A 15462-nucleotide genomic window follows, 5' to 3' on the forward strand; every position below is an offset into this window, starting at 1 on the left:
GAGGGATATTTCAGGAGTTTGGGATTGGCAGGTACACACTACTATATTTAAACTAGATAAACAATGGAAGCCTACTGTATAACTTAATATTATGTTATAAGCTAAAAGGGAAAGGATTTTGAAAAAAAATAGATACATATATACCTATAACTGAATAACTTTGCTGCACACTTGAAGCCTACAAAGCATTCTTCTTAGTCAAATGTCAGGGAACGTTTAATAGGAGGATTCCTGTGTGCTGTTTTCTGTCTCTCATAAATCCTCTGTTCCTTATCAGTTCCTGGTGACAGGAACGAGTGGAATGGCATGCTGCTCCCAGGACTGAGGTCATAGGATGAGACACACGCATGGGTTTCCTTCAGTAAACATTCTCCTTAAGACAAAACTGCTTAGTCACAACCCTCTTTCTTGAGATATGGATTGTCTTCTGACCTTATGACCATTGTTTATTCCTTGTTTCCTTGATAATGGTTGTTGTACGTTTGGTTTTCTGAACTTTATCATTGTCAAAAGAAATTCCTTGTACAAAAGCCTATATATACTCACGGAAAGATCTTTAAAGCACCCTTGCTCCACCAGAGACTTGGGTCCCCGTCTCTCTCTCTCTCTCTCTCCTTCTGGCTAATTGTCTGGAGTGTGGAAACCTGCCGAGCTCACTCTCCTGCCCGTGCTTTCAAGACCTCTTCAAGAGGGCGCCCTGTGCCTCCATGAGCAGTACAGGCCCTGTCCTAGGGCTTTATTGGTTCTCTGCATAACCCAGGGAATATTAGCTTTTTTCTCTTTCACTGTCTTATCATCGACTCCGGACCACTGGGTCCCAGTCCATTAAAGGACTGCAACAGTCAACTATTCTCCAATATAATATACAAATTAAAACATAAAAATAATACAAATAAAAATATTCCCTGCCAATAGGTATGTAAAATATAAACCAAAAATTAACATAAAAGATCCATGAAAATGAGAAGAACTGATTTTTTATTTTTTTTTTTTATTTTTTTTAATTTTTTTATTAGTTGGAGGCTAATTACTTCACAACATTTCAGTGGGTTTTGTCATACATTGATATGAATCAGCCATAGATTTACACTTATTCCCCATCCAGATCCCCCCTCCCACCTGATTTTTTAAAGATAAACAATATCTTCAGCTTTTGCCAGGCCCATTAATAAAAGAGAGAGAGGAGTCAAATAAAATAAGAAATGACCGAGGAGAAACTAAGCCAATAACCATATTATTACATAATCATAATAGATTACTAGGAAGATTTATATGCCAAGTAATTGAATAAACAAGGAGTAATGCATAAATTATTAGAAACATACAATCTTCAAGACTCAATGAGTAGGCAGTAATCTGAGCTGACATTGTTAGTATTGAAATTAAATCAGTTATCAAAAAACTTTTTGTAAACAAAAGGCCAGGACTGTGCAGCTTCACTGTAGAATTCTACCAAACATTCATATAAGAAATGTTATCTGTTTTTCTGGAACTATTTCAAAAGAATGAAAAGGAAAGAACACTCCCAGATTCAGGTTTTGTCTCCTCCACTGTCATCATGCCACATTTTACATATGTAGTGTATCTCTTAAATTCTTGTTGTGAAATTAGTGGTCTTACTACTCTTGTGTTTTAACCTTCCTACTAGCTTTGCGCCTTGATGATTTCCTACCTTTACTATATGTTTGCCTTTACTGATGAGTTTTTCCTTTCGTGATTTTAATGTTTCTCCTTGTGTTATTTTTTTCCCCACTTACAGAGGTTCCTTTAACATTTTTTGCAAAACTGGTTTGATGGTACTGAACTCCTTTAGATTTTGGTTATCTGTAAAGATTTCGATATCTCCATCAAATCTGAATGAGGTTTTTGCCAGGTAGAGTATTCTTGGTTGCATTTTTCCCCTTTAAACACTTTAACTATATTGTGCCACTCCCTTCTGACATGTAGAGCTTCTGCTGATGAGTCAGCTGATAATCTTATGGCAGTTCCCTTGTATGTAATATGTTACTTTTCTCTTGGTGCTTTTAATATTCTCTCTTTACCTTTAATTTTTGCCATTAATTACTATATGCTTTGATATGTTCTTCTTTGTGTTAATTCTGCATAGGACTTTCTGTGCTTCCTGGATTTGTATGTCTCTTTCCTTTCCCAGATTATGAAAGTTTTAGGCTATTATGTCTTCAAATATATTTTATGTCCCCTTTCTCTCTCTCTCTCTCTCTTCTACTTCTGGGACCCTTATAATGCCAATAGTATGCTTGGTGTTGTCCAAGAAATATCTTAACCTGTTCTCTTTTTTTTTCATTATTCTTTTTTCTGTCAACATCTGCAATTTCCACTACTCTGCCTTCCAGTTTGCTGATCCATTCCTCTGTATCATTTGGTCTAAAGTTGATTCCTTCTAGTGTATTTTTCATTTTAATTGTATTAATTCTATCTGTTTGGTAGTTCTTTATATTAACTAACTCTGTTAAAAACATCTAATTCTGTATATCCATTCTTTTCTTGAATTCTTTGATCACCTTTATGATCAGTACCCTGAACTCTTTCTTGGGTATATTGCCTGTCTTCACTATACTTGGTACTTCTTCTGGACTTTTTATATTGTTCTTATATTTGTAACATGTTCCTCTGTTGCCTTATTTTGCCTAACTTACTGTTTTTGTTTTTATGTATCTTGAAAGTTAGTTGTATTTCCCAACCTTGAAGAAGTGGCCTTTTTTAGGAGATGTCCTGTTCATCCAGGAGCATACTTTGCTCTCATAACCAGAGCTATATGCTTTAGGGTTTCCCCCGTGAGGGTTGTGTGAGTCTTTCTATTGTGGTGGGCTGACTATGTAGGTGACTTGGTAGGCTTATTTGACCCCAATTCTATTTTGTTGCTAGATCCTGCCTTATGTAGAGGATGCTGTACCCTGTTTGGCTGAGCAGGTCAGGAAGTGAGTGGTTGTCAAACCCTGGGTGGCGCTGGGGATAGTGCTGGGTTACTGGTGAGAAGAGCCAAGTACTAGGGTCTGGTTGTACATTCCAGGGGCACAAGAGAAGATTTTGGGACACCTGTGGGTGGATTTGGGCTTGAGGTTAGAGCAGACTCACTTGTGGGCTGGACTGAGGCCCAGCTGGTCCCAGGGGAGGTTCTTGATTACCAACGGGCAGGTTGTGTATGCAGACCATGGGACATATAGTTTTTTATGACAGGTGTCTACACATTGAGTGGAGCTGAATCTGAAGCTAGAGCAGGCTCACTGGTGGGAGGAACTGGGACTCCAAGGATTCTTGGGCTGGTGCCTTTTCACTGGTGGGTGGACCTGGTCTCAAGATCTCTGCCTTGGGAGTTGGGGGCTTGTGCATTGGTGTGTGGGATCATGTTTTGGGCCCTCTGGTGGGCATAACCATGTCCAGAGGAAGTTGTGGGGGCCCCAGGGGTCTTAAGGGAGCTTATCCACTGGTGAGTTGGCTGTGTTCATGCCTAGTTATTTCCTTGACCTGAGGTGTCCAGCATTGGCACCTGCAGATTTTCGGGCCAGGGTAGGGCTTAGTCATGGGGCTATAAAGCTAGAGGGAAAAATCCAAAATGGTGTTTATCAGCACAAGCATCCATGTAGTAGAAGGAGATACCAAAATGGCTGTCACTAGTGTGGCTATCCCCAGGAAGAGCTTCAGTTGCCTCCTGCCTCTCCCCAGGATCAGAAGCTAGTTCTAACCCAGGTTTCTATCAAATTACTGCTTCTGCCCTGGGTTCTAGAGTATGTAATATTTTAAGATTGAAATCTCTATTTGTCTTATCCCTCTGGAATCTGACTTCAAAATCATATTCTCTGAGGACTCATCATCCTAGTTGAGGACCTTAGTGCTGGGGACCCCAGTGTGGGGCTCAGACATATCACTCCTTTCAGAGACTCTCTGCAGTTGAATTATTCCCCTGTTTATGGGTTGTCCACCCAGTAGTATAGAATTTGAATGTATGATGACTCTATCCCTCCCACTCGTCTCATTGTGGTACATTACTAATATCTTCAGTTTTGGGAGATCATTTTTGATCGGTTCTATTCTTTTTCACTGTTTATTGTTTAGTAAATAATTTTTATTTTTGTTTGCCTGTGAGAGGAGGTACAGTCAGTGTCTTTCTACTTCATCATGTCGCCCCAGTTTTGTATTTTAATTTTTATTTGAGATTTTTCTTATTTCTTGAATTAGGCTTGTTTCACTATAAATCTTCATCTTAGAAATGCTTTTTCTGTACTGCATAGGTTTTGGAAATGTGTGTTTGTTTTCATTTATCATATCTATTATCATTTGTCTGGTGGTAATTACTTATTTCATCTTTCATTTCATCATCATTGTTGTTGTTGTTCAGTTGCTAAGTCATGTCTGACTCTTTGTGACCGCATGGACTGCAGCATGCCAGGCTTCCCCATCCTTCACTATCTCCTGGAGTTTGCTCAAACTCCTTTCCATTGAGTCAGTGATACCATCCAACTAACTAATCCTCTGTTGCCCCCTTTTACTCCTGCCCTCGATCTTTCCCAGCATCAGGGTCTTTTCCATCAGTTGGGTCTTTGCATCAGGTGGCCAAAGTATTGGAGCTTCAGCTTCAGCATCAGTCCTTCCAAAGAATATTCAGGGTTGATTTCTTTTAGGATTGACTGGTCTGACCTCCTTTCAGTCCAAGGGACATTCAAGAGTCTTCTCCAGCACCACACTTCAAAAACATCAATTTTTCAGTGCTTAGCCTTCTTTATGGAAATTCTCACATTCATACATGACTACTGGAAAAAAACATAGCTTTGACTGTACTGACCTTTGTTGGCAAAGTGATGTCTCTGGTTCTTAATGCACATCTAGGAGATCCTAAAGATGCTACCAGAAAACTACTGGAACTCATCAAAGAATTTTATATAGTTGCAGGTCATATAACTAAGACACATAAATCAATTGCATTTCTATACACTAACAACGAAAACTCAGAAAGAGAAATTCAAGAATCAATTCCATTTACCATCACATTGGTGGCGCTTTAGTCGCTAAGTCATGCCCAGCTCTTGAGACCCCTTGGACTGTAGCCTGCCAGGCACCTCTGTCCATGGGATTCTGCAGGCAAGAATACTGGAGTGGGTTGCCATTTCCTTTTCCAGGGGATCTTCCTGACTCAGGGATCAAACCCGGGTCTCCTGCATTGCAGGCAGATTCTTTACCAACTGAGCTACAAGGGAAGACCAACCATCACATTAACAAGAATAAAATATCCAAGAATAAAAATACATAGGGAGATAAAAGACCAATACCCTGAAATATAAAATGCTAATGAAAGAAAGTGAAGAAAACACAAACTGAAGGAAAGATATACCATGTTGGCAGAATCAATGTTATCAAAATTATTATACTACCCAGGGCAATTTACAGATTGATTCAATGCAGCCCCTATCAAATTAACAATGGCACTTTTCACAGAACTAGAACAAAAAAACTTAAAACTTATATGGAGACACAGAAGACCCCAAATAGTCAAAACAATCTTGTGAAAGAAAAATGGAGTTGGAAGAGTCAGTCTCCCTGATTTCAGACTATACAACAAAGGTACATCAAAACCATATGATACTGGCACAAAAAAAGAAATATGGGTCAAAGGAACATGATAGAAAACCCAGAATAAACTCATGCACCTATGGTCAGTTAATCTATGACAAAGGACTTAAAACTGAACAGTGTTGGAAAGACAGTATTTTCAACAAACAGTGCTGGGAAAATTGGACAGCTACATGTAAAAAAATGAAATTAGACCATTCTTTAACCCCATACACTAAAAAAAGGACAAAATGGATTAAAGACCTAAATGTGAGACCAGACACTATAAAACTCAAAGAGGGAAACATTGGCAGAACACTCTCTGGCATAGATCATATCAATATCTTTTCCAGTCTATCTCCCAGAGTAATGGAAATAAAAGCAAAAGTGAACAAATGGGACCTACTTAAACTAAAAAGTTTTTCACAGCAAAGGAAACAACAAAATGAAATTACAACCCACAGATTGGGAGAAAATATCTGCAAATTATGTGACCAATAAGGAATTAGCCTCCAAAATTTAGAAACAGCTCATGATTCTTAACAGCATCAAAACAAACAACCCAATAAATACTGGCAAAAGTACTAAATAGATATTTCTCCAAAAAAGACAAACAGATGGCCAAAATGCACATGAAAAGATGTTCACCATTGCTAAATATTAGAGAAATGCAATTCAAGACTACAATGAGCTATCAACTTATACCAGCCTGAATGGTTATAATAAAAAAATCTACAAACAATAAATACTGGAGAAGATATCGAGAAAATGAACCTTCCTATATTGTGCTGAGCAAATTTGTACAGCCACTATGGAGAACAGTATGAAATTTCCTTATCAAACTTAAAAATAGAGCTATCATATGACCCTGCAGTCCCACTCCTGGGTGTAAATCTGGATATAAGCATGGCTCAAAAGGATGCATGTACCCCAGTGTTCATTGCTGCACTGTTTACAACAGCCAAAGCATGGAAGCAACCTAAATGTCCACTGACAAAGGAATGGATAAAGAAGATGCAGCATATATATATATATATATGTGCATATACATATTTACATACAATGGAATATTACTAAGCTGTCAAAAAGAATGAAATGATGGCATTTGCTGAAACATGGATGGATCTAGTGATTAATTAATTACTGAGTGAATTAAGTCAGATAGAGAAGCAGAAACATCATATGATATGCTTTATATGCAGAATCTAAAAGATATGATAACAAATGAAGTTATTTGCAAACCAAAATAGACATAAAGACTAAGAGAATGAATTTATGGTTGCCAGCAGGAAGAATGTGGGGAAGGAACTGGAGACAGTTTGGGACGGACATGTATACACTGCTATATTTAAAATCGATAACCAATAATGACCTATGGTACAGCACACTGAACTCTGCTCAATTTTATGTGACAACCCAGCTGGGAAGGGAATGTGGGGAGAACAGATACATGTATATGCATGGCTGAGTCTCTTTGCTGTCCATCGAAATTATCATGACACTGGTAATCAGCTATACCCCAATGCAAAATAAAAAGTTTAAAAAATTTAAATACAATAAAAAATTAAAAAAAATAAAAATTTCTATTTGAGGAGCACAATGAAAAAAGAAGGAAGAAAATTAGCAGAGTTTCAAAGACCTGTAGGACACCATTAAGTGTAATAAATATGCATAAAAGAAGTGCCAGAGAAGACAAAAAAAGAATCAGAAAGAATACGTGCATAAATAATATTTGAAAACTTCCAAAATTTGATTATAAACATTAATCTACACATACAAGAAACTCAATGTAGTACAAATAGTAACTCAAGTAATGTAAACTTAGGTAGACATATCAAAATCAAAATGAAAGTGATTTGAAAGTAATTACTTTCAAAATCACTGTTGAAAGTAAAAAACAGAGAATCTTGAGAGCATAAAGAGATAAGTGATTCATCACATACAAGGAATCTTCAATAATATTGACAGTTGATTTCTAATTAGAAATAATGGAGGCCAGATAACTGTCAAGGTACTTACAAGAAAAAAAAAATGTCAACAAATAATTCCTTACCTAAATTATTCTGAAGGAGAAAATAAGAATTCTCAGATAACCAAAAAAAAAAAAAAAAAGCTGGGAGAATTCATTGTTAGCAAATATGCCATGTAAGAAATACTAAGGGGAGTCTTCAACGTTGAAATCAAAGGACACTAAACAATAAATCAAAGGATTCTTAGAAAATATTGAAAAAGCTGACACAATTGAGACTAGCCATGTAAGCATTACAGAAATAAATATAAATCTTAGAAACATAAATTTTTAAGAAAAAAATATCCTACAATGTAAAAAAAAATACTTCTTTCTATCAAGAGAAAAACACCATGACTCAAAAAAAAAATGAAAGTAATAATAACAGCTGACATTTAGTATGGGCTTATTGTGTTGCAGGATGGTAAAGAATCTACCTACAATGCAGGAGTATCAGGTTTGATCCCTAGGTAGAGAAGATCCCCTAGAGAAGGGAATGGCTACCTACTCCAGTATTCTTACCTGGAGAATTCCATGAATAAAGTAGTCTGGTGGGCTACAGTCCATGGGGTCACAAAGAGTCAAACATGACTGAGTGACTAAGCACAGCACACATTGTGTGGCAGATGCTCTTCATAAATGCTATGAATGAATTACTTTAAATCTCACAGCATCTCTATGAGATTGGTGCGATTATTACACCATGTAACAAATCAGAACTGAGGAAATGAAAGGATGAGAAAATTTCCTTAGTCCTTGAGACTATCAAAATTTTAATCCAGTTAGACTTATTGCAAAATGTGCTCTTAATCACTATAGCCTCTCAAAGTAAAAATATAAAAATTATATGATACAAAAAACCCAGAAATAATAATATTAACTTCAGAAATCTGATTTTGAAGGATAAAGTGCTACATGGGTCTACAGGTAAATCCATAACAATGAAGTTGTAACTATAATAAACATATTGAGAAAATAATGAAATATACAAAATAAATACAAGTGATTATATAGTAAGAAATTATTTTAAAATAATGTGATCTTTATTGTTTTTATATATTTTTAATTATTTAAATTTGTAGTAGCCCAATACACAGCCAAATATGTAAACATTCTAATGGTAAATAAAAAGGTGCATTTTCTTGTGTCAGGCAGCAGGGTTTCATATAGATCTATTAGACCAACTTTATTCATTTTATTTGGATTCTCTCCATCCTTGCTAAATTTTGTCAATTGTGTCTCTAAATTTTTAGTTTTTTGCTTATTCCATTGTTGTTTATATATTTTAATGCTATGTTATTTTATATACAATATCATAACCATTAGAGATTAATTTTGAATTTACTTTTAATGATATATTTCTCCTGTGTTACTTAACATGTGCATGTAGATTCAATTCTGGTTGACATCAATATTATAACTACAACTTTCTTCATGTTAAATCCTATCCTTTTACTTTCATCTTTTTAAGTCAATGTTTTAGATCTCTTTTGTAACTTGGATTTAGGATTCTTTTCATATATTATCTTCTCAGAAGGGTCTTAATTAACAGTCATCTATCTTCTCAACTGGCTCTATATTCTTTGACAGCACATATCACCATCTGAAGTTATATTATATATTGATTTATTTACTTGTTTATTTAATCTCATTCAGTAGAATATGAGCCCCAGGGGGACAAAGACTTTATCTGTACTATTCACTACTGTATCCCTGATGCTTCAAACACTTCTGTTGATTTTAATAAATGAATTTAGACCATCAAAATTTGCTGATATGAAATTGTCTTTTCTTAATTCTAATTCTTTATGTTATTATTGTTCTTCATACCTTAGTTTTTTAGCTTTTGCTGTATCACTTATGATTTGTTTTAAATATGTGTTTATATTCCTTATGATAATGAAGGATGTAATATTTTGTACCTGTATTTTCTTCCTAGAATTTTTCATCCAATTCCATAACTTTAAACACCATTTACACACCAACAACTACAAACACTCATCCGCAGGCCCAAACTTTCCTCAGAACACCTGACTGCTTATTGCTTACACTGTATTTCCATGTCCTCTGTCACAGACTTGTTCTTCCTCTCAAAAATACACCTTGAATGAAATCACTTCTCACTATCTCTACCACCAATACAGTCTGATACGTCTTTTGCATGGATGTATTTATAAATCCTTCAAGTATCACCTCATACCATTTCCTAGTCACAGGGCCTCTTGCAGAGTCTCATTCAGGACATTTTAGTTCATGCCTCAGAGTATTTGCATGTGCTTTTACATCTGGGTGGAAATCTGTGAGTATCATATGGTAGCACTTTAAAAACATTGCTGAATAAATGAATTATTATAGTTAAAATTTTATATTTTATTTGAACTTCTATCTCTAAATTTAGGTATCTATTGGATTTTTGCTATAAAAAATGAAAACAATAACATAATCACAACTCTTAAACTTTTGTAGCTTATCTCCCCATTTTTGTTTCTTTACAGTACTGAATGTATATTTTCAAGTTTATAATACTAATACTTTGTTCTGGTGCCATGATGTTACAGTTTTTCAGTTTGGGGTGGTTGGCCAAGGCCCTATTAGCCCACAGCTGTGGAGACAGACTTATACTTTCTTTGTGCCTTTTCCCAAATGGCTACCCTCTCTTTTTGCAGTTATCTGTAGTATATGTTCAAATTAAATCTTTTATTGTTACAACCAATTAGCTCTGATTATTTAAGACATTCTGTCCTCTTTCCCATATTTCTCCCAGCTAGAGAATCCAGGAAGGTTTTTCAAAAAAACTCTTGTGTCAGTTGGAAGTATGGAGGAGAGAGAGATACTTTGTACCTTTCACCCAGGAAACTCATTTGTTTTTTTCAACCCTTTCCCTACAGATTGGAGTTATGAGTGACACTTTTCCAAATGCTTACCAACTTCTTCCAGTCAATACCAGCCTCAACCCCATCATCAACACACGCCTTAAGCAATGTGAATAGAAGCTGTGTACCAGTTCCTAAAATCCATGGCCTCCATGTCTTTGGACACCAATTTCCCTAGTGCGTGGTAGGGGATTATGCCCCTTATATTTTTTATGGTGCTGAAGTATTTACTTTTTCATTTTAAAATTCATTTTTGTTCATATAATTTATTTTTGAGGATGAGTTTGGGTTTTTTTTTGTCATTTAGCTATACCCTACCATACCTAGAGGTGTTTATAAATTGAATATTTTAAAGGCTTACTTTGATAGATGATGAATGGAAGGATGCACAGACATATGGATGGAAGGAGGAAGGAGCATAGATTGGAAGAGGAAAAGAGAAGATCAGGAACACTATTAGGAAGGCTGCTCTGATCATTCTGATGAAAGATGGTGAGAAATTTACTTTACTAGTGGTAAGGTAGGTGGAGAGAAGTAGATACACTGGGGAATATAATTTGAGATAGAACTGACCATATTGTAGACTGGATATGGAAATAAGAGAAGTGTCAAGGATAAAGTGAATCACCAAGTTTTGGACATGAGTACCTGGATTGATGGACTTGTGGTATTCAGAAATAAGAGATACAGGGAAGAGAGGTAGGTGTGGGTAGAATAAGAGAACAACTACAAGTTGATATCCAAGTGGAGCTCAGAATAAACATCTCAAGTGTAAGATAATTTTTGGAATCAGATGAGAGACAAATGCTATTTAGTCAGTGAAGTAAGTCGGTGGTCACATGGGATAGTATGTTCTCATATCTAGGGCCATATTTTAAGAAGCATTAAATGAGAGGTTTGGCGATAACCCTGTTTGTTCCTCTCCGGCTGGTCTCTAACTTTGTGAAACTAGTTCCGGAGAGGGTGGGCCAGAGGGGCGTGGCAATGATTTGAAGGCATTATTCTCTCACTGCTTGCGCAATATTAAGATTCTGACATAGGACTTGGTTGCCAGGTTACTACTGCTCAAAAACTGGAGGCAGGAGCTTTTACTCTCGCATTCAAGCAGCGTCTGCCAATTGCCAGATGTTGCCGGCAGAATTCAAAACCCTGTAAAGCTTGGAGTGAGTCTGAGAAGAGTTGCGGATGCTCAAAAGAGGTGAGATTAGACGTTCCCTCGCAACTTTTCCTAGTAAACTAGTGTGATTCGGAAATGTCCTTAAATAAAGAAAAAGATGAAGGGCCCTCAAATCAATCAGCAGGGCCCAGAAAAATTCGAGAAGAGTTAGTTTATGTAACCCAGACATCTTTAAACAATATAGCTAGACAAGTAAATGATCTAAATAAATATACTGAATACATATTTGGGGAACTAACCAAAGAGGTCGATAGGCTCTGTTTCAAACTTAAGACTTTACAACAGAGTGTAATCCAGTTAACTGATGGCATTACCCAAGATGATCCAAATAAAGGAGCGTCCTTGCAAGTTAGAAAATCAAAGAGGATGTTTCAAAATACAGCTTTTCAATCACAGCAAGTATACTCTTCCAAATCTGTTAAAAGGTGTGGAAAACATGATTCCTGTGTACAGACATCATCTCTTACTATGCCTGCTCGTCACTGCCAAGATGGTAGAGAAAGTTTAAAGATTTATCCTGTTTCATATTCTGAGGGTGAAGAACAAAAGGGAGGGAAGGTCAAGCTAAAGAAGAAGCACCTAGATTATCCATATGAGCCAAAACGTGTGCCTCAAGGTCAACCGATAGAAGATAATATTACAGTGGGCCATATCACCACAGATGCCTGTGGTGAGACCTCTCATTCATATGTAGATCAAACAGCCGAAAATTCATTTTGCTCTTTCCCATTTAGTGAAATCAGTAAACTTCTAACAAGAACTGTAGGAAAGGTGTTATCGAGCCCTCTACAACAGCCAATGCACGGAGCTGGTGATGTGAAAAATTCACATACCTATGTCAATTATGGAACTGGAATGGGAGAAGACTTGAAACCCCAACCTCGAACTCGTCTTAAAACAAAGGTGTTTGTGAGTCCCACAGCACCTAATTCACCACCTCCACTACCATCTGATTGGTTAGCTGTATTAAGAGCTTCAGAGAGGACAAGTCTTTCCTCAGTAATGCATTCCCTGACTCAACTTACACAAACTGTTTTCAATGATCCAGCAGCATCACCACCTCCTGATTGCCTGCAGACCACTCTTGATTCACCTCTTCTAATTACACCACCTGAAACAGATTTCTCTCCTCCAACACCTGAACCTTTCCAATATGAACTGATACCGGATGATTTAGTCCCACAAAGTAAAGATCAGGAAATGCCTCCACCTTTATCTCCTCTAGTAACTTCACCTAGAATTAAATCGAGGGCTGCAGTTACAGATCTAAATGACTCTGCATCAGATGTGCAATCACCAAGATCTTCAGTTCCATCAAGACTAATATCTTCACTTCCACCACCACCACCACCACCAAGATCTTCAATTGCACCAAGATCTTCAACTCCACAAACACTACAAAGTTCAATTCCACTATCATCAGTATCTTCATATCCACAAACATCAGTATCTTTGATTCCATTATCAAAACCTTCAGTTGCCCAGTTACCAAGATGTTCAGTTGCCCAACCTTCAGGATGTTTAGATACACAGTCATCTAGATCTTCAGTTGCACAACCAACAGGAAATTTGACTACACCACACCCAAGATCATCAAGTTTGAAGTCAACAAAATTGTCCACTCTACAATCACTGTTTTCCTTTGTACAGTCACCATCTTCCATATCAAGCCCTTGGGCTCTATCAGTGTCTCAATCTTCATCAACTCCAGTTTGTCCTGGCTTTAAGCAATCTCCATCAGCTCTACCAATGATCAATAAAGCAAGGATGGCCTTGATGGAAGCAATAAGAAAAGGTGTTCTGCTACGCAAAACTAAAGAGCAATGCATACCCAAAGTCAAAATGGAGATTCCTAAAAATGAAGCAAGTCACATCCTGATCCGTCGTAAAGCTATGGGATATAGTTCTGGTATATCAGACAGTGAGACTGATTGGATGGAGGAAGAGTAAAAAATAAATGCAACTAAAGTAAAAATAAATGTCTATTGGCTTATTCTGTTTAAGCCATTTCTAATGTTTCACTTTTTAGAGTTAAACACTATTTCTATTTTTCCCAAGAAAACTGTCAGCATATACTCCAGCATAAATATTTTACAGTTTTCTTAATTTCCTCAAGTAAACTAAAACTACTGAGTATTAAACATAGATAGTCTTTATGTTGGGCCTTTCTTGATGGCTCAGGTGTTGGGGTCCTTTAATGGACCGGAACCTGGTGGTCCGGAGTCGACAATGAGAAAGTGAAAGAAGGAAAGAGGCTAATATTCCCTGGGTTACTCAGCCAGCATTCACGTACCAGGGAATCAGCCAGAAATAGAGAGAGAGAAGGACATAGGGACCCAAGTCTCTGGTGGAGCAAGGGTGCTTTATTGAATACTGTAAGAGTGTATATACCATAAAATGAGGTAGCTTCTTCAGATAAAGATCAAGAGACTAGACTTTACAAGTTACCAAGGAAGCAAGGAGCAATAGAGTCCATAAGGCCACAAAGTGATCCATATCAAAAGAGGGTCATAAATAATCCCTTTCACCAAATGGAAAAGCTAATGAAGGAAATCCTATGCAAGCATCCCATCTCTTTGATTTCCATCCTGGGAGTGGCTTGCCTGCTCCTCTTGCCCCTGACAGGCACTAATAAGGAACAGAGGGCTCAAGAGAGATAGGAAACAGCACACAGGAATCCTACTGCTACACATTCCCTGACAATTCCCCCTATTTTACTATGTATGTAAAAAAGGTCCTGACCATTTGAGTTTGTTTAGTTTTAACAGTTTTTGCAGAAAGGCAATGGTAAACAACAAATGTAATTGTCAAGACGATCGCCAGAGTTACAGTTCCAGACCCAATGCTGTGGGTGATGCTTTGAAACCATCCTCATGGGTCTAGCCCAAATAATTGATCAGCTAGTTGTTCAGCTAAAATATCCAGATTAGTGGATGAGGGCAGACTTTTAGAGAAGGTATCAAAGATCTCTTTTTGCAGTAATTGTGCATTCAGAGAGGCATTATCATGTATATTTTGTAAATGAAATTTGATTTGCTCCCAGTCATAGGCACTATGATTGAATTGAACAGGAGTAACACAAAACTGAGTAGAATTCCAATCACATTTTAGTATCACTTGTTTTTGCAAATCTATTAATTGATCTCAAACCCATTTGATGGCTGTTTTTAGTTCCTGTATTTCATCTTGAATATCCTCATCCATCTGAGCCTGAGTGGCCCACATAGTATGAGCATCTTTAGTCCAATTTTGGATAAAATTATGTGTTTGAATTGAGGTTTAATATTGAAAGAAAACCTATTACAGGAAACTCCAAGCAAGGGAACCCCTAGGTCCCCTTCAACAAAAACCAGGGGCAAATTCCATCTTTTCCCTCAAACAGTCAACATCCGGCAATGTTGCCATCAATATACCAGCCCTAAATGATTTTCTCCTATACCCTCAAGCAGTCCCTTCTAAAATACCTGCAGGACTTTTTGAGTCCCTGCCCCCACAAACCTTCGGTCTTTTGCTCGGCTGATCTAGTTAGACTTCTAAAGAAATTACTGTTCACCCTAGAGTAATTAATTCAGATTATAAAGGAGAAATTCAAATCATGATGTCATCCCAGATTCTATGACAATTCAAAAGGGGGACATAATTGCTCAATTACTTCTTTTGCCTTACATTTCTATTAACTCCTCTAATGATGTACAGACAGGCAGATTCAGCAGTACAGATCAAAAACAATCTTTATGGACATCATTGATATCTGAATATGCCCAAATAAATATAAGTATCAAAATAAATGATAAAAGATTTTCTGGTCTCCTCGACACTAGATCTAATATTACTATTAT

The 15462-nt window shown here is 36.9% G+C and overlaps 1 protein-coding gene across 1 annotated transcript; it reads left to right on the top strand.

Annotated features, from left to right (window-relative positions):
- Positions 1 to 11698: 11698 nt before the first annotated feature.
- LOC122435509 (wiskott-Aldrich syndrome protein family member 1-like) lies at positions 11699 to 13573 on the top strand. The gene has a single exon (XM_043459713.1). It carries the CDS (start codon positions 11699 to 11701, stop codon positions 13571 to 13573), a length of 1875 nt encoding a protein of 624 aa, XP_043315648.1.
- Positions 13574 to 15462: the final 1889 nt, after the last annotated feature.

The sequence above is a fragment of the Cervus canadensis genome, chromosome X (assembly GCF_019320065.1).
Source record: "Cervus canadensis isolate Bull #8, Minnesota chromosome X, ASM1932006v1, whole genome shotgun sequence".
Classification (NCBI taxonomy): Eukaryota; Metazoa; Chordata; class Mammalia; order Artiodactyla; family Cervidae; genus Cervus; species Cervus canadensis.